Source organism: Enhydra lutris, unplaced genomic scaffold (genome assembly GCF_002288905.1).
Source record: "Enhydra lutris kenyoni isolate GAN:26980312 unplaced genomic scaffold, ASM228890v2 scaffoldscaffold13, whole genome shotgun sequence".
NCBI classification, from domain to species: domain Eukaryota; kingdom Metazoa; phylum Chordata; class Mammalia; order Carnivora; family Mustelidae; genus Enhydra; species Enhydra lutris.
This window is the reverse complement of record NW_019154097.1, coordinates 39,284,760-39,308,657: the sequence shown is the minus strand read 5'-3', so window position 1 is coordinate 39,308,657 and position 23,898 is coordinate 39,284,760. Positions and strand designations below refer to the sequence as shown.

Below are 23,898 nucleotides of genomic sequence, written 5' to 3'. Positions count from 1 at the left end.
GAGTCCACAGGAAGCAGCCACCGGGGCGTCCCGCCGGCTTCAGGCTCCCGCGCTAACACAGCGCAGACACGACTACGGACCGACCGGTCCTGCCGACGGGAAACCAAGACCGACAGCCCAGGAGACGGGCGGCCAAGGGCGGCGGGCGTGTCTCTGGGCTCCGTGGCCCAGCAGGCCTCCGTGCTCCCAGGCCAGGAGCCCGACGGGGGCGGCGTGGGGGGATGGTGACGATGGGCGGGCGCTGCCAACCCGGGCCAGCTCTCTGAGGACACTGTGGTCTCATTTGTGGGGACGCAGGACAGAAACTCATGAGGACGGTGCCCGGGAGAGCTGGGAGGGAAGGGCCGGGCAGGACTTCACCTTCCTGCCGTGTCTCTCTGAGCACGACGGCACGCGTCCTGGGGGAGGCTCCCTTCTTTCTCCTCAGCGCTTTCCTGTCACTTTAACTCTCGACATAGAGAAGTGAGTCGGGTCAGGCGAGGTCGCATGTGTCGTGGGCTCTCCACAAAGACGCCCGGGCTGCCCCCGACTGGGCCCTCTGGAACAGGCAGTCCCGAGAACAAACGAGGGGTCCCCAGCACACAGTGCAGACGGCCACCGGCCAGGACCCCGAGTCTGCCCCGGTCCCACACTGCACAGGGCAGAGGCCCTGACCCGGGTCCCGCGGAGGTTCAGGCCTGCGTTCAGGGCGCCAGGAGGAGAAAATGCCTGGCGTCCGGACAAGTCCAGTTCAGGGGAGGCAAACGCAAAAGAAGCTGCTCTTCCAGCGCTAGAGGTCCCTGCGTGGATGGGCGGGGACACACGGGCACCTGTTCTCAAGGCACCCCTGGGGAGGCCTGAGGGGAGAGGAGCCAGCAAAGAACGTGCCAGGAAAGAGAAGAGTCGGCTTCAGCAAGGCGTGGGGGAATGAGCGTTGTGTCGGACGCCACGTAATTTCTCAGGGACTTGGTGACTTGTGGGGAGGGGCCACAGGAGGGCAGAGGGCCAGGACACCCGAGGTGACCACCACCGAGGCCAGAGGCAGACGGACACCACGCACCAGAGATTTAACAGTTTAATAACGACTTCTCCACAGCCCAACGGGGCAGCCGACCCATCCTGTCTCGTCGCAGGGCCGAGTGCACACCCCACACTCACCACAGGGCGGCCAAAAGGATGCCCCGAGGACACGGGAGTGCCCTCCCTGCCCGCTGGCCTGGCCAGGCCTGCACAGCAGGACCTCTCCTCAGAGTAGTGGCCAGGCCTGAGAACGTCCCTTCTCTCCAGGCCGAAGGGCGGGACACGGTGCCGGCTCCCCTTGCCCTTTGGCTCCCCCTGCCCCGAGCGCCCGCACGGCCGGCCCGCCGCCAGCTCCTGGCAGGCCCGCAGCCCACTCCACGGGGCCTGAGTGGAGCAGCCTCTCCCAGGGCGGCCCCTTCCCAGTGGGATGTGAACACAGCAGGTGCCCACCCACCACGAGGCTCAGGCCCTGCATGGTGGCTCCCACACCGAGCCGCCAGCCCCACGGTTCCTGACCCCCGACCCGACCCTGGGGAGAGGCAGCTAGAGCCCCGTCAGGTCCACGATGGCTTTGATAAAGATGGCATCATCGCGCACGTAGGAGTTCTTGGCCTCCATCTTGGAGACAGGGCAGAAGAGGGGGCAGCCACTGGCAATGTTCATGTCACTGATTGGCCTCTGGAAAGAGGATGAGGTCACGTCGGGTCTAAAGGCATCAATCACGTGCTCCCGGTTGTTCTGGTCGAGCAGCATTAAGGTGACCTGGAAGAGAGTGGCCGTAGGGGTACGACACCCTGAGTCACGCCCCACCCAGCCCCAGCTCCCTGTCTGGGTGATTGGTGCCCATTCCAGCACTTTCCGTCCCTCGGGGTCTGAGGCCGCAAGGGACACTGCAGAGCCGTGCTGGCTGGCGCCTCGCCAACTCGCAGTCACGTGACAAAGGCTCTCATATGGAAGAGCTCTCAGAGCACCCACTGCCCTCCCGAAGGGACAGTCCTTGTCCGTCAGGAGCCACAGCTGCCCTGTGCCGCCGCCGCCTCCACCAGGAAGCCCACAGGGCCAGCCCAGCGCGGTGGAGGGAAAGGATGATGGCGCTGGCACCTTCAATCCCTCCACCAGGAGCCGACTCCGGGTCTCAGAGAGTCCATAACCCCCAAAGACGCGGGCCTCCTGCCGTACCCGTCCTCGGGGACCGACTCCGAGGCAGCGTCTTTAACCGCTAGCCCCGAGGGGTGACTACCTCACTGCCCTCAGGGCCCCTGGGACAGCCGCTGGGACAGCCTCACGCACCTTCTGGTTGAAGGGCCAGCGCAGGAGTGCGTCGTGGGGGCCCTTCATCACCACAAAGAAGAGTGACAGGTGTGTCCCGCGCCCGGTGCCGTCTCCGTTCAAGTAGATGCGCAGACACATCTTGTAGCCGTACCTGCTCGTGTAGAAGGCTGCGGGGAGACGGCGCCCGTGACCCCACGCCGAGGGCTCCCCGAGAAACCCACACACGGAGAAAATGCCCAGGTCTGGGGGCACGTACCCGTCCTCCGACTACGTACGCTTAGCTCCTCGTGGACACGAGTGCCCCAAAGCAAAAACAACTAATTAGGGAAAACCTTTCTAAGAACCCCAAATGCGAGCCCAGCACGGCCACACGTGAACTAGCCGTGAAGCTCGGCGCTGGTCCAACCTGAGCCCGGCCTGGAGGGGGCAACAGTGGGTAGCACCTGGGACAAGTTAGAGGGGACACGGCCAACACCCAGCAAGGTGCCCGGAGACTCCCACTAGCTGACCTCCCTGCCTTCCTGCTCCCACCTCCAGGAGCTGGACCCGGCCCTGCTCCAGCTGCGGGGGAAGGGGGGTCCAGCTGGGGCACACACCTGACCCCCCGCCCTCGGCCCACTTCTGTCAGAGCTTGGTTCGGAAGAGATTCCTGTTGGCAGGGGTGCTCCTGCTCCTCCGGGAACGCGCTAGCAAGGAGGGGCCCGCCAGAGTCCAGAGCCCAGAGGATGGTGCCGGACAGACAGCCTGCCTCCCCCACCCCCCGGAAGCCAGAGCATGTGCTCCGTCCGGGACGGGCCGAGGAGACGCGGCAGGACCACACAGCGGCCCTGCCTACAGGCCGCGCTCCCCATCCCGCCCCAGGCCGCCCGCAGGAGAGGGACCTACACGCTAAGCCCGCAGCTCCAAAGGCGCCGCGGGAGTCACGGGCGCGTGTGGCTCTCTCCATCGGAGGGGGTCAGGTCTATGCAGGGGGGCTGGGCAGGTAGGGGCATGGCGGACCCAGGAAGGGCTGCGGAGTGCCCGCGGCCAGGGCAGAGCAGAGGCCCCTGCTCCCAGCACCTGCTCGCAGCTCCATCCTTGAAGACCCAGCGGAGAGGCGGCAGGTGCGGGGAGCCCTCTGCAGGCAGCCTCCCAGCCCCCTCGCCCTCTCGGGAGGCACCGGCATCTCAGACAGCAGCAGCTCTGGGGGCAGATTCCAGACCAGCACCTGGGGAGAAGATGGCGGGCGTGCGGCCGGCCACGGCCTCCTGCCGCTTCCTGGCGAAGTCACAGATCTTCCAGATGAACACGCCGTCGAAGGTGGTCGCCTCCATCTCATGGACCTTCTGCTCCAGCTCCGCCATCGCCAGGTCCTTCAGACTGATGCTCCTCTCCAGCTGCTGTACCTGGGGGGCCCAGGGGCCTGTGAGGGCGTGCGGCTTCTCGGGCGCCGGCGGGCGGGGCCGTGGGCCTCCATCCAGCGCGCCTCTGAGGCCACCTTCACGGGGAGGTGCCTGTGGAAGTGCCCCACACCCATCTCTCCACCAGCTTCGGGCAGCACGGCATCCCCCAGTGGCCCCGGAGGTTTCACTGGGCTCAGCTTGTCTCAAGTGAGCTCCGTCCCCACAAGACGCCCAACCCCACCTATGCCCAAGGTCAAGAGCTCAGTGCAGGAAACACGCTCGCAGCGCCCACAGCAACCGCGAGGCCTGTTCCCTGCGGCCACCTCTACCCCCACAGGCCCGAGAGACAAGGCTGCCTCGGAGTGACCGCTGGGACGCCCACATCAGGCCTGTCACGTGAGCAGGGCTCACAAGCAGAGGAGACAGAGCAGAAAGAACGCTGTGCTAGAAACCAAGGTGCCGTCCTCGAAATCCCAGCTCAGGTGCCGTGATGCCCTGGACCCGCCCGGACTAGCCCTGAGCACCCCGGGCCCACACCTTGTTACTCAGGGCCTCGATCCTGTCCTGGTCCAGCCGGTGCTGCCGGCCACAGGCCTCGGCGGTCATGGCCACCCTCTCCACCTCTCGGTTCAGGACGCAGACGATGTTCTCAAAGGTGGCGGTCTTCCTCTCCAGGGCCTCGCACCGCTGCTGCAGCTCCGCAGCCTTGGGGAGCCCTGCCTCGGGGTGCAGCGTGCTGGCTTCCCAGCCCCCCACCTCGCTCTGGCTCAGGAAGTGGCCCCCTGCCCCAGAGAGGGGCTTGGCCTCCAGGAGGCCGCCCAGCAGCATGGCCAAGTGCTCCCGGAGCCAGTGGGCCTCATGTTGCTGCTGCTTCTCGCTCTCCACCTGCAGACGGAAGCAGGGGGCTCAGCCCTGACCCAGAGCCCCGCGGACAGGCTGCAAGGTGAGGCAGGGCGGGGACACCTCCCCATCGTTCACCTGCCAGCATGTCCCCTGTCGCTACCTGGAGTCGCTACCTTCCAAAACACAGACCATCCTAGTAACTTCTCTGCTAGTATTCAACGTAACAGGGAGGAGCACACGCGTGTAAGACGTTGCCCGAGCAGAGAGGAGACCCATAAAGCTAACCTTTCCCCAAATCGTCAATATTCTTTATCACACGCTTCTGAGTTTCTCCTAAACTTCACAACAAATGAAAAAAAAAGTTTTTAGGGGCGCCTGGGGGGGCTCAGTAGGTTAAGCCTCTGCCTTCGGCTCAGGTCATGATCCCGGGGTCCTGGGATCGAGCCCCACATCGGGCTCTCTGCTCAGCGGGGAGCCTGCTTTCCCCTCTCTCTCTCTGCCTGCCTCTCTGCCTACTTGTGATCTCTGTCTCTGTCAAATAAATAGATGAAATCTTAAAAAAAAATTTTTTTTTTTAAATTTTTAAATTTTTATTTGAGAGGGAGAAAAAAAAGAGAGAGAGGGAGAAAGAGAAAGCACAGAAGGAGAACGAGACTCCCTGCTGAGCAGAGAGCCTGACGCGGGGCTCCATCCCAGGACCCTGAGATCATGACCTGAGCCGAAGGCAGAGGCTTCACCAACTAAGTCACCCAGATGTTCCCAAATTTTAAAATGTTACACACTCTCAGGGGCATCTGGGTGGCTCAGTTGGTTAAGGCCTGACTCCTAGTTTCGGCTCAGGTCCAATCTCAGGGTTGTGAGATCAAGTCCTGAGTCGGGCTCTGTGCTCAACTCGGAGTCTGCTTGATAGTCTCTCTCTCCCTTGGCCCCTCCCCACTGGCACAGGCCTACACGTGGCTCTCTCTCAAATCAATCTTTTAAAAAATAAAAATAGGGGTGCCTGGATGGCTCCGTCATTAAGCGTCTGCCTTTGGCTCAGGTCACGATCCCAGGGTCCTGGGATTGAGCCTCACATCAGGCTCCCTGCTTAGCAGGGAGTCTGCCTCTCCCTCTCCCACCCCCTCTGCTTGTGTTCCTGCTCTTGCTGTCTCTCTCTCTGTCAAATGAATAAATAAAATATTTTTAAAATAATAAGATAAAAATAAAAACGTTAGACGCTCTCAAGACATCAAAAGTAGAAAGCAACAAACACAGTCCATGAGACACAGTGCCCAGAGAGCACGTCCCAAGTGGCGCTGGGACACGCGGTCCCCTGGCGGTCTACGGGTGGGCGTGGGGGCAGCGCGTGCGTAACACGGGGCTGGGGGCTTGAGGTCAGGGTCAGAGCAACGAGCCCAACACCGCCTTCAGCCTCGGGGTGCGTCTGGCTCCACTGGCTAGAAAGCCTGCAGCTGCTGCTTTCTGGGCCCACAAGAAGGCCGCCAGCAGCGCCCACGGCGGGGGAACACCACCTGTACCACATCACCAAACACAAAGAACGGTGGGAGGGGCCGTTCTTGTGGGCCGCACCTGAGACCAGGTGTCCGGGCTCCAGATGACAGCAGCCCTGCGACTACCGCCACAGAAGGCCTGCCAGGGGGTCTGCGGGCAGCAGCACGCCAGCCGTGCCCCAGGCCCTCCGAGAGCCGGGGGCTGCACCTCCCACCCCCGGGGACACAGCAGTCGGGGAAAGAAAGGTAGAGGCCATGCAGAAGCCTGAACAAGTGGCACAGACGCCGACGGGTCACGGTCCTGGGGTGGGAACGGGTCCGTGTGCGCGAGGACAGCCAGGCCAGTGACCCACCAGGGTCACATAGGCCACTGAGACAGGGGAGGCAGGTGGGGTCCCGGACCTGTCTGCCCGAAGCATGGACCTCCCCGGGTGGACCAGACAAGGCGCAGGAGACAAGGGGAAGGCCCACAATGACTGCTGGGCTTTGGCTGGCACCACTGGGTGACACAAACTGCTCATTTTTGGCAGGTTGGGAGGGTTGGGGTGGGGGGTCCCGGAGTGCAGCTGAGGTCTGAGATGCCCACGAGGTATCAGGGAGGTACAAGGCCCGGGGCAGTTTCAGCAGAGGGAGGTGGTCAGAGGTAGGGCCCTGAGAGAGCATGAGGACAAGTGGACGGAGCAGAGCCCGAGCAGAGGCCGGGACAGCTGAGGGCCGAGGAGGCAGCAGGGTAGGTGGGCGGGAGACCAGGAGGCCAGGCCGGAGGCCGAGCAAGGACCGCGTTGGGGAAGAGCACGCGTAGGGCGCTTCCGCGGGGTCCCCTTTTGGGATACAGGGAGCTGCTGCAGGCCTGGCCCCAGTGGACCCATGGCCAGTGGGACTCACCAACTCGGGGCAGCCGACGACATGGAACCTGCACGGGGTCCGGCACTTGCCACACGCCCTGACATGGTCCTGGAACTAGAAGGAAGGACGCCGTGAGTGCCTTTCCTTTCCCCTCCCTGCCTGGCCTCTTCAGTCTCATACCGAACAAACTAACAGCCCAGTCGGAGAGCCGAAGGCACACACGGGCACACGCGCACGCACATGGGCACACGCGCACACACGGACGCACACACACACACGCACACGCGCAGCTTGCGGGCGTCAACAGAGGGAGGTGTGCAGAGGGGAGTGTGCAGCCTGAGGACCTGCACCATGGCCCGCATCAGAGCACCCGCAGCGGCCCGGTCCTGCACTCAGGCCTCAGCGCCGCGTGCTGTCCGAGGCCCGGGGCCTTGGGAGAAGGGAGGGACGGCCTGACCAGGGCTGAGACTCCCACCACTGACCCAGCGTGGCGCTGGTGCACGACCACACTGCCCAGCAGAACAGACGGGAGAACCCCGAAAGAGAGCGACTGCACGTGTGCTGGCCACGGAGCCAGCAGCCCCTCCTGCCGGCCAAGACGGGGGTGGATGCAGCTCTCTGAGGTGGGCAAGGCCAAGGGGCAGCCACAGGACCCCTTAAGAATGGTCCGTCTGCCTCCATCCTCTGGGGGCCTAGAATGACGATCAGGGCTACGAATGCCAAACGGAAACAGACAAAACACCAAACTAAGTAAAAGGACAAGGTACTGTGATCCAGTCTACCCGACAGTGTTCTGGAAACAGACAAAAGAAGGACTAAGATTCTCTCCCCACTGCAGGAAACGGGCAGGCATCCCCAGGGGTCCCCGGTCCCCAGTAGGAGAAATGCAGGTGAGCCTAACCAAAAGGCCCAATAAATTCGTGATTTGAGAACCACAAACAGAAACTCCCGGGATGGTCTTTCTCAGCTGTCGCAGGGCAAGCCCCGAGGGTGTCACCCCACCCGCTGCTGGGGCCGGGACCTGGGCTCTGACCTGTCAGCACACTTGCCCTGGTTCTCACTCGGGACCCACACTACCGTTTTACCCACGTATGCGACCGTTAGGTCCTGAAAGGCAATCTCAGAGACTGGTAAGCGGAGAGACGAACGGCGGCGCACCCCCGAGAGCCTGCCTCCCGGACGGCAGACGCGGGGCCTGACAGCGGGGCCCGCGAGCGCCAGAGAAGCCGGAGACCGGCCGCCAGCACACCGTCACTGCTGGTGTGCGCAGCGCAGGGGCTGCGTCCGGGCGACAGCACCAGCGCGCCCCCAGGGCGAGATCAGCAGGTACCAAGATGCCCCTGCGGCAGGGCGGGCACGGACCCGGAATCGGGCGGGAATCGTAACCGCCACAAGCCCGTCCGAGCCCACAACGTGGTCTCTCTTAGAACAGAGCAGCGAGGGGCGCCAGCGTGGCTCAGTGGCTCTGGGTTTCGGCTCAGGTCATGACTTCGGGGTCCTGAGCACAGGCCCCACGTCGTACTCCCTGCTCAGCGTGGAGTCTGCTTGTCCCCCTGCCTCTGCCCCTCACCCCACCCTGCCCCGCGCTCACGCTCTCTCTCAAGTAAACGAGATGAAAAACAAGCAGGGGCGCGTGGGGGGCTCAGTGGGTTGAGCGGCTGCCTTCGGCTCAGGTCATGATCCCAGCGTCCTGGGATCGAGTCCCACATCGGGCTCCTTGCTCGGCGGGGAGCCTGCTTCTCCCTCTGCCTCTGCCTGCCTCTCTGTCTGCCTGTGCTCGCTCTTGCTCCTCTCTCCTGACAAATAAATAAATAAGATCTTAAAACAAAAAACAAAAAAACAAAAAAACAAAACAAGCAAAAGCAGAGTCCCCGCCCCGGCCACTGAGGTGTTCTAGACCTAGACGGAAAACGGCTCCGGGGGAGGCTCTGGGCCAGGGTCCCGGGCGTGTGTCATCTCTCAGGCTGGATCACTTCCACCTCCGAGTGACAACACAGCGGCCCACAGGTGACCCAACGCTCTCACCACAAGCCGACACTTCCCCCTCGGGGCCGGGTCAGAGCCCCACACCATGGGCACGAGCGCACCCCCCCCCCCGCCCCGGTCCCGGGAAGCCGCTTACTTTCTCCCGTGAGATCTTCTTCTTGCCACAGCCGTCGCAAGTCAAGGGGAACTTGGGACAGACTTCGTGATGCGCCTGAAAGACAGCAGTCAGGGGCCAGGGCGCGCGTGAGGTCACCCGTGCCATCTCGTGGTCTCACTCTGGGGCAGCAGCTCCTGAGACCCCCAACAGGGTGGGTCCTGCAGGCGCTCAGAAGCACCGGAGGTGAGAGCCGCCCCCTCATCTGGCAGCTCCAGGGCACCACGGGAAGGACAAGCCACCAGTGGTGACTCGGGGGGACAGTGCTGCTGGTCACCCGAAACCGGGCCACAGAGGGGGCCAGTGGCCTCTCTGGCCCCGAGGAGCAAGGCTGGCAGGACGGGCCACGGCCCTGCAAGGGGCAGGAACGCCTCCGGGAGGCCCCCCACAGCGCCCCAATGCAGTCTGGCCCTCAGGAGGCCTCCACACAGACGGCTCCAGACGAGGGGACTGAGGAACGCAGCAGGGGACCCTTGGGGACACCATCGGCCAACCCTGCAGCCCCGCTGTTTCAACAAATAGACGGAAAAGACAAGAAAGACACCCCCAGAGCGCCATTACAGATGAAAAGACCTTGTAGACACGTCATCGAGAAGCAGTGAGGGAACAGATGCCACAGACGCCACAAAACGTGGGCACCGAGTGAGGCAGGGACGGCAGGGAGTTGCCAGTAAGACCCAGAAACGAGAGCAACGCGCACAGCTCTCCAGAGACTCAAGAATTTAGAGAGAGAATGACACAAAGCCTGAGACCCATGGGGTAAGCGTGGGGATCCCGACACGGCCTGGCACGTACGGACACGGGTGGGTGAGGGCGGTGTGGGCCTTGCACTGCCGCTGTGTGTGTGCACCTGCTACGCTAAAACAGCTTTTTAAAACGCGTCAGCTCTGCTTTCATCCCCAAACCAGGTCCCCACCCAGAACCCTCTACCTCGTGGCTGGGAGGGAAGGGCCGGGGCACGCAGCCGAAGCGCCAAACCGGCCACAGCGGCAGAAGGCGCGGCTCAGCGGTGTGGTGATGGCCCCACGGGGCCAGGCACCCTCACCTTCATGTCTGCCCAGCAGCAGGGCGCCCGGCAGTGCCGGCAGCTGAGGCTTCTCTCCGGGCACTCGTGCTCTGAGTGACGCTCCTTCTCCCCAAGGCGGACCAGGCCTTTGCACGCCGGGCACTCGGTCAGCGTGAACGGGCAGCGTCCTTCATGGCAGCTCTGGCAACAAAGGCAGCAAAGCGTCAACAGGGTGCACAGGGGACACTACAGGCCGCCGTCACCCGGCCTCATGTGCATACGGAGACGGCCACCCTGCTGAGGGCCACTGGGACCTGCGCCGACCCCACAAGTGCCAGATGAGGGGTGCCGCCCCGCGTGCCCCAATCTCATCCGCTGCAGGACCTGTGCTCCAGGTCAGAGGCGAGGAGGACTCAAGTCTAGCTGTTGGCACCCTGCCCACGTGATACCCCACAACATTCCTCCCTGGGGATGCTCCGGAGTGACACTCGGGGACAAGAGGACCACTGTCCAGATAGCGAGAGGGGCCACTGAGGGCAGAGACGGCGTGGGGTACAGAGAGCAGGAGCAGAGGGAGGGCACTCCACAGGGTGGCAGAGCCCAGGCCCCAGGTGGAGGGCCTAGAGCAGGGCCGGTTCTAAGTGGACAAAAGGCCCAGGAGTGACGGGAGTCTCTGTGCTGGGAGGAAGGCCACGCAGCCAGCCTGAGCAGAGAAGGACCGGGAGCCCCGAACTCGTGCCAAGTCCCTCTCTGACAGCCCGCACAGGCGGCATGGACAGGGAGGGTGTGTGGTGACCAAGGGAGGCCGGGCCCAGCCTGGGGCCCTCCAGCCGCCTGCACCTGGGAGGAACGTGCGGGGAGGCGCGGCGGAGGTGGAGGGAGGAGGGAGGGCAGGCGCTGCCCCGCTGGAGCCACAGAAGCACGCGGGTGGGCGCGGGAACCCGGCTGAACCTCAGCTGCCAGCTTTCCCGAGCGTGAGCAGGACACTGTGGGAGGGGGCTCGGTGCCAAAGGTGGGGAAGGGCAGCGGCAAGAACCCGAAGCCCGTCCCAGGCCGGCCTTGCAGGGCCCAGAGCCCACGGTCCCACACAGCCTGCAGGCCCGTGGCGAGTCTGCCAGGAAGGGGAACGGCAGAGGGACACAGGGCAGAGGAACGGGGAGCTCCAGGCTTGTTTGCTGTTAAGTGTTTCTATTGTGGTAAACCATACAGGACATAAAGTTTACCATCTTAACTGCTTTTAAGGGCGCCAAACACATTCACGCTATGGGGCACTATCCCCTCCATCTGTCCGCAGAACAAGGTCATCGTCTCACACTGGACTCTGTCCCACTGAACCCTGTGCCCGGCCCCACCCCGCCCCCGACCCCCCGCGTCTGTGGGTCCGATGCCTCCGTCCTCCAGCGAGTTTCCACTCACACACAGAATTGGTCCTTCTGTGCCGGGATAACCTCACTCAACACCACGTAAGAAGTTTTAGGCAGGACACACTAGGGCACACTGGGGATGACAAGGAGCCTGCTAGGGAAGGAGGCGAGGTCACCGTGAGAGGAAAGTTCTGGACTGGTCCAGAGCAGGAGGAAGCCGTCTGCCGTGGGCTCAGCATCTGCACAGAGCTCTGGGCTGGGGCAGCCATGGGGCGCGGTGCCCTCCGGAGGGACTGGGTCTTCAGGGCTTCCCCCGCAAGCTTGGCCGTGGTGCATTTGAAGGCAGCAGGAGGGCCTGAGACGCGCTGTTCCCGGGCGGGGAACATGCTGGCCGTGTCTCCAACCCGTGCCACAGGCTTGGCTGTTGGGGCAAAAGCCCAGCACTTCCAGAGGGAACAGAAGCCACGGGTGAACTCCAGGGACATGTCTGGGGGGGCCCACTACCCGCCCACGGGGACACACTCCAGACCCAACGCCACGCTCCCAGCAGGCCTCCCTGTTAGCCACCGCGGCCCAACCGAGCACCGCACAGGCTGCCATGCTGTAGGAAGGCCGCACACCAGGCTAGCTGGCCAGGACACCACACGCCGCACGACGGCCCAGCAGAGGGCCAGCCCCACGCTGTCACCGCAGCCCGGCTCCCTGCCACTCCCTGCCGACGTGGCCTGGCCCCCACAACCCACCTGCACTGCAGCAGAGCCCGCCTTCGCCGAACCCCCAGGATCCCCGGGGGCTGTGGCAGACGGACGCCATGCAGGACCCCGTGACCCAACGATAGGCAGCATCTGGGCTACGCCGACCTCGTAACAGTCACAACGCACCCAGGAGGAGTCCCAGAAGTGATCGCAGCTCACGAGACGGAATACGGTACCCGCAGACAGGCTGCTCGAAGTTAGTTAAGGACGCTGACCACATGGCGGGACACCTGGGGATCGCTGCGGGGGGCCCCCGAGGCAGCACAGAGCGAGCTGGCACCAGCGAGACAGCAAGGGGGCACGGCCCTCCGCTGACCGCCATCCGCAGCGGGTCCGACCTCGGACACCTGCACGCCTGTCACCCCAGGACCGCCTCGGAGCAGGCGCGGGGCACCCCGCCCTCGCGGGATCAGAGAGACGCGCACTCTGGAGAAATCGGTATTTATTCAAGCAGAATTCCAGCTGTCTCCGCGAGCAGCGCTGTGCTGCCTCAGAATTCGCTGGGACGTGTTGGGGGACGGAGCACGCCTGCCCCGGCCTCGCCTTTCAACTGTGGCCTCCGGTGACCTGTGTCCCTCTCCGGCGCTTCTGCGGAGAGCCTTTCCCCGGCCGGCCAGGCCCTCCTGCGCCGCCACCACAGGCCCGCGCCCACTCGGGGCCACCTTTGGCACTTGGCAGGTGCTCCGCAAACGCCTCTGACCCGAACTGGAGGTTTAAGTTACTGCCTTCTTAGAAAATATCAGACATTGCTGCAAAGGAAAATCTCATTCAAAGGCTAACCAGGAATTTCCGAACAGCTCAGCCGCGGCACCAGCATTTCACAACGCCACCACGAGTTTGAGCTCCGCCAAGGGCAGCCAGGTTGGCTCGGAGTGGAGGACGGGTGTGCACGGAGGCCTTGATCTCGCTCAGGCCTGTGACGTTCACAGCCAAGGACAGGTTTAACCAAAGGGCCAGGCCTAGTGTCCCAGAGCAGCGCCCGCCCTCCCACATGACCAAACCCACCCTCTCAGGGACTTTCCGGGGCTCTCCGGGCCAGCCAGGGACTTTCCAGCCTACATGCCTGCAGGGCCGTGGCCGAGCCCACAGGCTGGCTGCGGTCCCTGGCCCAAGGCCCACGAAGCCACCACCCGCCTGCACTATGGGCCCGGAGGCAGCAGAAACCAGCCTCTCAGACTGGAAGGTGGGGGTGATTCCACCTGTGCCCAGGGCGTCTCTGGGTCCCTGCAGAAGGCAGCACATCTCCCGTGCCTGCTCCCTACGCCCCACAGAGCCTCCTATACCCACCCAAGCCCCAGAGCCTGCTCAGGCTCTCCGCCCTCCCAGGAGAGACTCACAGACCCAAGGCCTCCTCTCCGGACAACCCCAGGTAGTCGGAGCTGCCTCTTCTGCTGAGCAGAATCTCTGCCTGCATGGCACAGCCCAGGGGCCTCTGGGTCTCAGGCCTGGGAGTCTGGGAGTCTGGGAGGCACCAGATAGGGCGTGGGGGGCCCAGAGCTGCTCCACTTCTAAGACCCAGGTGCCCGCCGGATGGAAAGTGCATCTCTTAGCCTGCCCCACCAGAGCTTCTCCCTAGACACGGCCAAGCTGCTCTTCTGGAAACACACAGCTTACAGCCCGGAGACCAGGGAGTCTGATTGGTCAAGGGAACAAGGGAAGAGGCACCTGGGGGGGCTCAGTGGGTTAAAGCCTCTGCCTTTGGCTCAGGTCACGGTCCCAGGGTCCTGGGATCAAGTCCGGCATTGGGCTCTCTGCTCAGCAGGGAACCTGCTTCCTCCTCTCTCTCTCTGCCTACCTCTCCCCCTACCTGTGATCTCTGTCAAATAAATAAATAAAATCTTTAAAACAAAAGGAAACAAGGGAATTTCGGCACACAAGCCAGGAGCAGGAAGGGAGAAGCCCGCTAGGAGCTCAGGTCCCACTTCCAGCCCCAACGGGCCCTCCACCACCATCACGACAGTGCCCAGTGTCCACCCTATGACAGGGGCTATCCCAGGGCCTGGGGCAGGAGCGTGCCTGAGCTTTGGCGAGCCAGGGTTCCAAACCAACAGCCCATCCAGCCTCGCCAACAGGGCTGCCCACAGCGAGAGGCCAACCCGCCACTCTCCACGACTCTTGGCCTCCCGCCCTGGTGGCCGCCCCACCCCCTCCTGTCTCTCTGGGTGTCACTGCTCCGGGGCCCTCACAGGAGTGGCTCCTACAGGACTAGCCCTTTAGCACGGGCTCACGTCGCTGAGCACAATGGCCTCTGAGTCCACCCATGTTAGGGTTTCCCTCCTTCCTCCGTGTGGCTGGATAGTGGTCCATGGTGCGGACGGACCAAATACGGCTCGTCTCCTCCTCAGGCGGAGGACACCGGGCTACCATGCCGTCTGCGTACGGGCGCCCGTCGGAGCCACGCTAGTTACAAAGCGGGGACAGCCACACGAGCGAGCCACGGCGGCTGCGCCGGTCTGCCCGCCAGCTGCCACGCACGCCGACGCGGGGACGCAAGCCAGCCCTGCCCTGTCACTGGCCAGGGCCTCTCTGCGGCCACAGCCCGAACACGCAGGATCCTCCTGCCACTCCCAACGTCCACGCGATTCTAAGTAAGAAAGCCCTTGTCTGAAAACACCCAGGAAGATCCCACCAAGCAAAAAAGCTCCTTTCCTGCACGTTCCGGGAGATGTGGCCATGGTGCCCTGAGAGCCAGCACGACATCTGCCACACGCTGTCCCCTCGCGGCCACCCCGCCATGGCATCCTGCCGAGCGGACAACTGGGCCCAGCCACAAAAGTCTTCCCCCGAGGCACGACCCCCGTGAGTCCCCGCGTTTGGAGGGCGAGCAGCCACGGGCTCCCCGTGCAGGCTCCGCACGACCACTCTGGGGGCGGGGTTCAGGCTCGGAGGCCGTGCCGGCGCAGGGGGCACCCACCTCATACTCTTTAAGGGTCCCCTTCCAGGTGCAGCCGTCACTGGGACAGACAGCCGGCAGGCTCTCCACCTCCCTGCGCGCAGCGTTGTCTGGGAAAGCCTGAGGAAAGCATTCCGAGGGTCAGGCCTCCTCCTCCCAGCTGCCCGCCGCTGACCCCGCCCCCGAGACCGTGAGGCTCCCAGACCCAGGCCCAGGCCCGAGACACCTCTGGCGCAGCCGCTCCCAGCTCTGGACGTGACCGTGGCTGGGAGGGCCGCATCCCAGCGGTTCCGGCACCACGCGGCCCTCGGGAGTGTTAGAAAAACACCAGAACGTTTTCTGTGCGTTTTTTGCTTGAAGACTTTTCACTTACCGAACCGCTTTCCAAAATAGAGACGCCTTCCTCATATATGCCCTCGTGAACGCAGGCGGCGCAGTTCTGAGGCCCGGAGCTAGCGAGGAAGGGGGAAGGCCGGCCATCACACCGGACGTGGAGGGCGCGGGCGCCTCGGGCCCAGCGCCAGTCCCCGCTGCACTCTGGCCTTCTGGCCCGGCCCTCGCCCCTCGTGAGCTCGCACGCGGGCTCCGCGCTGAAGATCTCGGAGCTGGGGGAGACCCGCACCCTCCGACCGCGAGACCGCCTGCCCTGCGACACAGGGGCTCTCGGCGCCCAGCCCCGCGTCCACGGGCCACTTGGAGTGGCCGCCGGGGGCTACTGCGTACGTGTCCATCCCCTGGAGCGGTGCACCCTGTGCAAATGCCCGAGACAGTCGCGGGCCAGTGAGGGGTCCCGCGCCCATGCGACCCACAGGAGGTGGCCGGAACGGTGTGTATGTCACTCCCCGCGGCCGCAGTGCCCAGACACTGTGCAGCCCCGCCTCCCCGGCTCTGGACTTCACACTGTTGTGAGCCCGCGCCTCTGTCCTCAGGGACAGCCCCGGAGCACACGTGCGGGCATCGCCCGCCGTACCTGAGGATGCTGGTCAGACAGGAGGAGCAGTAGCGGTGGCCGCACTGTGCCTGGAAAGGCCTGCGCAGCACGTTCCTGCAGGCCGAGCACAGGTACTTGTCCTCCGGCTTGGTCCCCAGGAGGGTCTTGGAGAAGCCGGGCTGCAGCAGGTCTAGGGAGCCGGGAGGGGTCGCGCCGGCCGCAGCCATGAGAGCCGCGCACCGCCGCGCCCTGGGGAAGAACAGAGAGCAGGTCACGGGGTGGGGGGGGTCCTTGGACGGGCCCCAACGGCGGGGCCACAGCCCCTGCCCGGCAGTGAGGGGTCTGGGCTGAACGGCGGTGGAGGGTGGAGGAGTGGCACCCAGCACTCCGGAGGAACCGGGAGCCGCCAGCCCAACCGACGCACGCACAGGGCCGAGGCTCAGCACGCCCACCCGGAGCCTCCACACCCACCGGCCGCCCTCAAGGTCACCCAGCCCACTCTGCCGTGACCCATGGGCAGAGCGCACGCCGGATGCCACCTTCCCGCCAACACCGGCCATCCTCTGTCCTTGATGCCTGCACCTTCCTGACTAGCCCAAACTTCCGACAGTCGGCCGGCGGGAAATCTGACCGGCCCGTGCCCAGTCCCAGGCAGCAGCCAGGAGGCGGCCACTCTAGACGTCGGCCTCTCCAGTGTCACCCCCGAGGAGGCATGCAGCCCGCCTGGCACCACTGCTCTGCTCTCCAGCCACCGTCACCAGGTCCCTCTCATTTGGGAGCTGCCCTTTGCTATCCCCCAGGCCTTGGCAAGGCTGCTGGGGTAAGGCAACCAGGACGCACGAGCTGGACAGGGGACAGGCTTCCACGGCCTTCCGAGCCCTTGCACGGCACACACTGTTCAACGTCCAGTATTTCAAAATCAACTGGCCCTGCCAACCCCGAGCAAAGGACAAGGACCCAGCAACCCGAGCATGAATCAGTGTTCACTCCGAGCTGCCCAGCCCCGCCACCAACGCTCCAAACAGCTTCCTTCCCCAAATGCCCCTGGAAACACATCCCTGTGTCTTCTCCCGCATGTGCGAGGGGAGCACAACAACTTTCAAACCAGGATGTTCTGAAAGGATAGGCCTCTTGCCTACGCCTGTAAGTCTGTCTTCATTGTCCTGAGCCGTCCGGACAGCACAGGAAGCAGCGACAGTGTGTCCCTGTCTCCCATCTACTGGGCAAACCGCCTTCCAACGAAGGCTTCTGGATCTGTCAGGCCTGCCCGGGCTGGCAAGGCAGAACACACAGGTTCTAGCTCTATAACCGGCCGTTACTCCTCTGACCACTGGGCAGACGGGGGTGGGGGGTGGTGCCCGCGGCCGCTCAGCAGGACAGCAAGAGCCCCTCTCGCTGGTCACACGCCGTCAGCACGTGTGGGCGTGTCTGGGCCCCCACACCATCTGTCAGTCCCTTTGACGACGAGGGGATGTCATTCTCTCCAGCCGTCAGGACACAGACACGTAGGCACTAGAAGGTACCATCAATAGGCCCTCTGGTGGAAAAGCTAACCCAAGAGCCTGAGAGCTCACGGGCGCATGCACAGTGCTGGCCAGGGCGACCGAGGTGGGAGGACGTCCTCAGCCCACAGTCTTCAAGGCCACGTTTGCACGACAAGCACTGACCGAGCAAAGGACTTGTCCACGTGCGCTTACTCTCAGGGGAGACACCCTGCGCGTCCCGCCTTTCTTCGGGGCACGCTACGAAACCAATTTCACGACCCATCAATGATCTGACAGTCACTGCTCTATGGACTACGTGAGATGGAGACTTTTACCTTTAAGTAACGCCAACCACAGCAACGAGACACGCTTCACGCCTGTTTCACGTTCAACTCGTTAAGTGAAACAACACAAGAAGGACTCCACCCTCACAAGCGTGTTTCACACGGACGGGAAAAAGTAAGAGAGAAACAAACCCCATCGTGACAGGGTACAAGGGCTATGGGTGACGCTCTCCTCTCTTTAAGACTGCACGGAGCCGCCTCCCTCAGCGCCCGGGAGTCGCGGGCGTTCCATCTGCTGGAAGCCGGGCCCGGCTTTCTGGCCGACTGAACTCACTGCACTAATCCATCAAAGGACTCCCGTGAGCTCTAGAAGAACCACACGAATGGCCTCTTTTCTGAGTGATGAGGAAGGTAAAAGGCCATGACACGCAGCCAGGCCTCCATGACCTCACCAACACAGCCTGCTCAGTGGTCACAGCTGGCAGACACGGTGGCGCTCTGTGCTTCTGCTCTGAACGTGGAGAAGTGGCCCTGGAGAGCCCGAGGAGCCTGGCCACACCTCGCACTGGCCCGGGGTCCCAGCACCGCCCATGCTGTGCCTGCAGGGCTCCCAGCTTCCGTCCCTAAACGTGTTGTTCAAATCTCATTCGTAAACACATCTGAACTTTTGAGAACTGCAACGAAACACATCATGAAAACTCAAAAGCGTTGTTCCAAAATGTGACACTTTGAGGGGTGCCTGGGTGGCTCAGTGGGTTAGGCGTCTGCCTTCGGCTCAGGTCATGATCCCAGGGTCCTGGAATCGAGTCCCACATCAGGCTCCCTGCTCTCCCTCTGCTTGCGGCTCCCCCGACAAACAAATTAAAAAAAAAAAGTAACACTTTAAAGGCCGTCACCACGTTAAGTCCCGCTGCTGTGCTGCGATGCTTGCCTCAGCCCCAGAAGAAGACTTCCCTGCCTCTGACCCTGAACCTCAGAACGTCTAGGTGGTCTGCCCACACCCACCCATCTGAAATGACACAGGCCTGGGGGCCTCCCTGGATGAGCAGCGCGGCCGCCACACGGACACAGGCGCCCGGGCGGGGGGCAGGCCAGCCAGCGACTGCGTGCAGGAGTCAGCAGCACCCCAACCTAGAGCCCCAACACCCTACTGGTCCCGTCAAGCTTCCAAATCCTCTTCCGGGGAAGTCGGCTATGAACCATGCCCATTAGCAGTGACTTGCGGGAAGGCGGGAACAAGCCCTCTGACTCCACCTGTCCTGGATTTCACACTCACTCGTTCCCCCAAATCAGGCTTCAGACACAAATGCACGAAGTTCCTACAACGAACAGATTTGTGTTTTGTTAAAAGGGCATTTCTAGGGGCGCCTGGGGGGCCCAGTGGGTTAAAGCCTCTGCTTTCGGCTCAGGTCATGATCTCAGGGTCCTGGGTCTCTGCTCAGCGGGGAGCCTGCTTCCCCCTCTCTCTGCCTGCCTCTCTGCCTGCTTGTGATCTCTGTCAAGTAAATAAATAAAATCTTTAAAAAAAAAAAAAAAGAGCATTTCTACCAGACACAAAACAGTACTTCCAGAACGTTCCAGCTACCCAAAGCTTGACCCTGGGACAGCAGAAGCCGGGAGGCAATCCCCTTGGGCGGCATGGGGCTGTAACCTGCCAGATACTCCCTCCTCTTCCCTGTTCCTGGCACAAAGCTCCTAAAACCCCTGGGATTTCCTGAGCCACAGGGACAGGGGGGCCTCTCTGTTATTCATAAGCCCCTTGTACACCCACCCCCGCCCAAGGCCAGGGAGCGGGGAGGGGCTGGAGGCTGACCTCATCACCAACGACCAATAATTTAATCAATCCTGCTCTCGTGACAGAGCCCCCCCCCCCCAATGCCCTGAAGAGTGAGGCTCAGAGCTCCCGGGCTGGGGACAGTCACGGTGCTGAGAGGCGGTGTGCTGGAGAGCATGGAAGCTCGCATCCCCGCCCCATACCTCACCCTGTGCGTCTCTCCCATCTACGATTTCTTGGAATCCATGTTTGCGGGAGTTTCCTGAGCCACTCCAGAAACCACTGAGCCCACGGATGGGGTCCCAGGAACCACATATTTGGTGTCAGAAGGACCATGAGTAGAAAAACAGCCATTTTCCATTCAGGGGGTCAGTGCCTCCACACCAACCAACGGGAGCAAGAAGGAGCCTCTCGGGGCACCAGAAGTGCCCGTACACATGGGTGAGCGTGCACCTCGCCCTTACCTTAGGGCTCACACATTTTGTCGCATATATACCTCAACCTCAAAAAAAAATTTTAAAAAGATGGAATTTCTATTCCCAAAGAATCAAAAAGGGCCTTAAGTCCCTAATAAATCCCTAATCCTCTCCAAAATGACCTTGTCTCGTAATATTGAAAATGGCAGAGCAACCTGAAAACCAGTTTCTGACCTGGAAGAAGCCCCCCAGAGAGGGGGGGCATCTAGCCCCTGGACAAGCTCAGGTCCTGCCTCAGTGCGGAGCACAAGGACCCAGGGAAAGGGGCATCCCTGTGAGAAATCGCCGGCTGAGCTGGAGGCCACAGGGCAACTGGCCCCACCGTCCCAGCCTGGGACATGAGCACAGGGCAGTGGTGCAGGTCCCCCCCCCCCCCCGAAGGACAGGCTCTCTCCTTCCGACAACCAGGCGCCGCCCAAACTCCTAACAGATGAGACACGGGGGTGCCTGGCTGCCGGGCAGGAAGGGGGGACATCACCATGCCGCCAGCAGACACACGGGTTCAACCCTCAGCCGGTGACACCCTGAATGCCAGGGACCCAGCTCTCCAAGTTCACATCCCCACTGACAGCTCCATTTTGTACGACACCAAGATTCCACGTCTCACTTCACCTGCTCGCACCCAGGTCCCAGGCCGGCCGAGAAGCCCACCGAGGCAGTGCTCAAGAGCTCCCATCAGCAGGGGAGCCCAAGACCCCCCCCCCCCCAGCCCCGGACTGGAAATCCACTGTAAAATTATAAGTTTTACTGAAGTTCACCTTTTTCCAGGCTCAGGTACTGCCAGAGAGCAGCCTGGTACCAACTGTACAGCCAACACCTGCTCCTACTACAGCATCGGCATCGCGAGCCAACGCCGTGCAGGCGCTTCTGGTCCAGGCGTGTGCTCCCGTGTCTTCACGCGACCGCCACCCTGAAGCTCAGTGTCTGTGATTCAAGACCAGGGCTCTCAGCAGGGACAGGGTGATCCGTCGGTCATGGTGCAGCGACTCTCCAGTCCTCCTGGCCCAGGTGACTGCCCTGCTCCCCTGCCCCACCCCCTGACCTCTAGGAGTCAGTGCCCGCACTTCCCCCTGCCCCCCTCAACAGCTGGGCCCCCACCTCAGCCAAGAAGCACCCCCTCAGCTGCTGCAGCCACATTCTCCGAGACCGCTCTCTCTCACCCACCCACCATGAGCGTGTTAGTGAATCCCGCAGCACCCCCCACCCTGCAAACACCGGGAATCAGAACACACTGCTACGGCCAGACCCTGGCCGCCACCACCGTGACCGGCCCTCCGGGCAGCCAGAGGGGCCTGCCCCATGGTTCCACCCAGCGCCCTGCCGTCCGAGGGCTGGGCTTTATTGACAAAGCCTTCCCTCTCAGCGGTCAGGAAACCGCACTGCACAGGCCGGTCTCTTCTAGAACGCAAGCTAGGCACCAGCAGGTAGGAACTGGGAGGGCAGGAGGGGGGACACAGGCCATGTCTCCCAGACTCGCCGCTCCTCCATGGACTCCTCTGCCCATTAGTCCCGCCTTTCCTCCACACCAGTCCAAATGGGGCACCTCAATCCTTGATCCCGCACGAGCCAGCCCTGCTGAGGCTCCCCTATTCTACCCCCTACCCCCAGCCCTGCTGAGTACTCGCCTTCCTAAGCCACAACCGGGTCACGAGACCCCGGGCTCCACTGCCCCCAGGTCCCCGCTGGGAATGTGGCCTCAAGCCTGTTCCTGCGCAGACCCTGGACGGTTTCTGTGGAGCCTGCCTCTTGCGTGCCCCTCCTGGGCTCAGACCCTCTGTCCAGGGGTGGGAGACTGTGGTGACACCGTGACATGTCCTCCCTGTGGACACAAGGGCCAGGCCCTTGAGAGAGCGGTCCTCACTCCTCTCCACGCGGGAGCAGGCCCAGTGCACAGAGAACGGCGCCCCAAGCACAGGCCTGGACTCCAGCGCGCAGTGAAGACAGGTGCGCTCCCCATTCCTGGCATCACGCATGCGGTCTGCGGGTGACTCTTCCCAGATTTTCTTCTCTGGACCTCCTGGCCCTCGCCTCTCCACATCTGTGGCGTCCTGCTGGTGCACCGACCATGCCGGTGGGAGGGCGGGCGGGCGGGAATTTCCCACAGATCCGACTCTCAAAACACGCGCCGAAAAGGCCTTCATCTTCCTGGAGACAATGGTTTCTCCAGGAACAAGTGACCACCACTGAGTCCTGTGCTCTAGTCCCCAAATTACAAGCACAGCTACAACCCACTCCTTCAGGTCCCCAATGAAATGGCGTCTGCATTTACCTCCCCAGGAAGTTTAAAACCCACTTGAGAGAACCCCCAGCTGAAAGCCCCCTCCACTCGGAGCCCCCCACGAGGGAGCCAGCAGGGCAGGGCAGCAGCCTTCACTCCGTCCCTCCCACCGCACCGGTCTTCACAGGCTCCTGCCCTGCGCCATGCCTGGTGCTGAGGACACTGAGGCAGGGGCGGGCTGGGACCACACAGCACAATGGGGCCACAGGACACAAATTTGTGACACTGCAGGGCACCGGAAGGATACATGGTGCAGACTAGGCATGTGGGGAAGCACCTGCAGCCAAAAGGGCTAGACCAGGAGCGCCCCAGTGTGGGGGGATGCGGACTCTTGCTTTTGACTCAGGTCACGATCTGAGGATTGCCGGATCGACTGAGCCCTGTGTCAGGCTCTGACAGCGGGGAGTCTGCTGGAGACTCTCCTTCTGCGCACCCCCCCCCCCCCTCCACACCGTCACCCTCCCCCTCAAAAAAAAAAAAAAAACAACCAAAAAAAAAAAAAAAAAAAAAAAGGCCTGCACAGAGCCCCTAAGTGCCAGTGCATGCCTTCAGGAGCCAGGGCCTCAGGGGCTGGGCTTTATTGTGGGAACCAAGCACCCAGGGAGAGGGGCTGCCCAGATGCGTGGGGTGGAGAAGCCACCGCCAGAAGCAGCGAGGGCCTCTGGGGCTTGCGAAGGGCTGAAGCGAAGCCGTACTGCACTTGCCCGGCCAACACTGCGAGGCTGGTTGAGACGGCCACCTAAACCCCCACTGAGCGGACACAGGCCACGGCCCACCCAGCCCCAGTCCTCAGTTAGCTGCCGGGCTCCGTGCAGGTCATCAGCTCTCCCGAGCTGCTGTCCTGGGCTCTCCACTGCCATGGACACCCGAACAGGCTGCTCCAAGTTGGCCCACGGCAGGATCCGGACCCCAGTGCCCAAGGCCATCTCCGCGTCCTCACCACCCGCCTCGGATGCTCACCTGGCTCCCACCGACACACGGGACACCCCACCTGCACTGAGGGACAGCGGGATGCCTCAGGGCTGGGACAGATGGGACCGGGGCTGGGAGGAGTCCCAGGACGAGCCCCAGGACGTCGCAGGTGATCCGGAAGAGCAGGGACGCACAGCTCTCTAACCGCCCAGGGCCCTGAGGGTACTCGCTCTCCCTCCGGTGTTCTTGATCCCGGTTCCCCCCTCCAGCTGCCGGGCGGTCAGGACACGAGCACCACACGCACGACCTCGGAACGCGGTCCAAGCGCTCCCTGCTCCCCGCGGGCTGCGGGTGCCGTCTGGGAGCCGTCGGAGGGCGCGAACACACCGGCGCTCGGAAGCACTGCGGCCCGAGGAAGAAGGACGGGCCGCTCGCCGACTCCCCCCGCGCCCCGCTCGGCGCCCAGCCCGCGCGCGGGTGCTCGAGGGTCCAGGCCACGCCACCGACCCAGAGGGGCCTCCAGGCCCCGCAGGAGCTCGGTGGGGGCGGGGCACCCGAGGGGCACAGAAGGGCAAGGGCGCGCGGGGGCGGGAACCGGGGCAGCCAGGCGCGCCCCGCGAGCGCAGGGCCGGGTCCCTGCAAACAGGTCAGCAGCCCCGCCGGGGGCCGGGTCAGGGGCGGGGGGCGCACGGGCCCGCCGGCGGCTTCCGGGCGGCCGCGCCAGGCGGCGGGGGGCGTGCGGCGCGCCGCCCCCGGGCCGCGACCCCCT

The 23,898-nt window shown here is 63.3% G+C and overlaps 1 protein-coding gene across 7 annotated transcripts in view; it reads right to left on the bottom strand.

The window, feature by feature from the left end:
- Positions 1-1,038: 1,038 nt before the first annotated feature.
- The window catches only part of LOC111146100 (TNF receptor-associated factor 2), a 23,453-nt gene continuing 593 nt past the window's right edge, over positions 1,039-23,898 (bottom strand). Inside the window, exons 1-12 of one of the 7 annotated variants that reach the window (XM_022501487.1) lie at positions 20,698-22,599; positions 15,961-16,170; positions 15,364-15,442; positions 15,012-15,110; positions 11,519-11,785; positions 10,018-10,179; positions 8,955-9,029; positions 6,872-6,946; positions 4,191-4,538; positions 3,479-3,656; positions 2,290-2,438; positions 1,039-1,761 (exon numbers count right to left, since the gene is read on the bottom strand). In XM_022501487.1, coding sequence (XP_022357195.1) covers positions 1,543-1,761; positions 2,290-2,438; positions 3,479-3,656; positions 4,191-4,538; positions 6,872-6,946; positions 8,955-9,029; positions 10,018-10,179; positions 11,519-11,785; positions 15,012-15,110; positions 15,364-15,442; positions 15,961-16,148 — 1,839 coding nt within the window. In that variant the 5' untranslated portion in view covers positions 16,149-16,170; positions 20,698-22,599 and the 3' untranslated portion in view covers positions 1,039-1,542. Of the gene's footprint in view, positions 1,762-2,289; positions 2,439-2,867; positions 3,657-4,190; positions 4,539-6,871; positions 6,947-8,954; positions 9,030-10,017; positions 10,180-11,518; positions 11,786-12,085; positions 13,799-15,011; positions 15,111-15,363; positions 15,443-15,960; positions 18,468-20,697; positions 22,600-23,898 lie in introns of those variants that run through there. The other 6 variants (XM_022501488.1, XM_022501485.1, XM_022501489.1 and 3 more) reach the window with 6 other exon arrangements.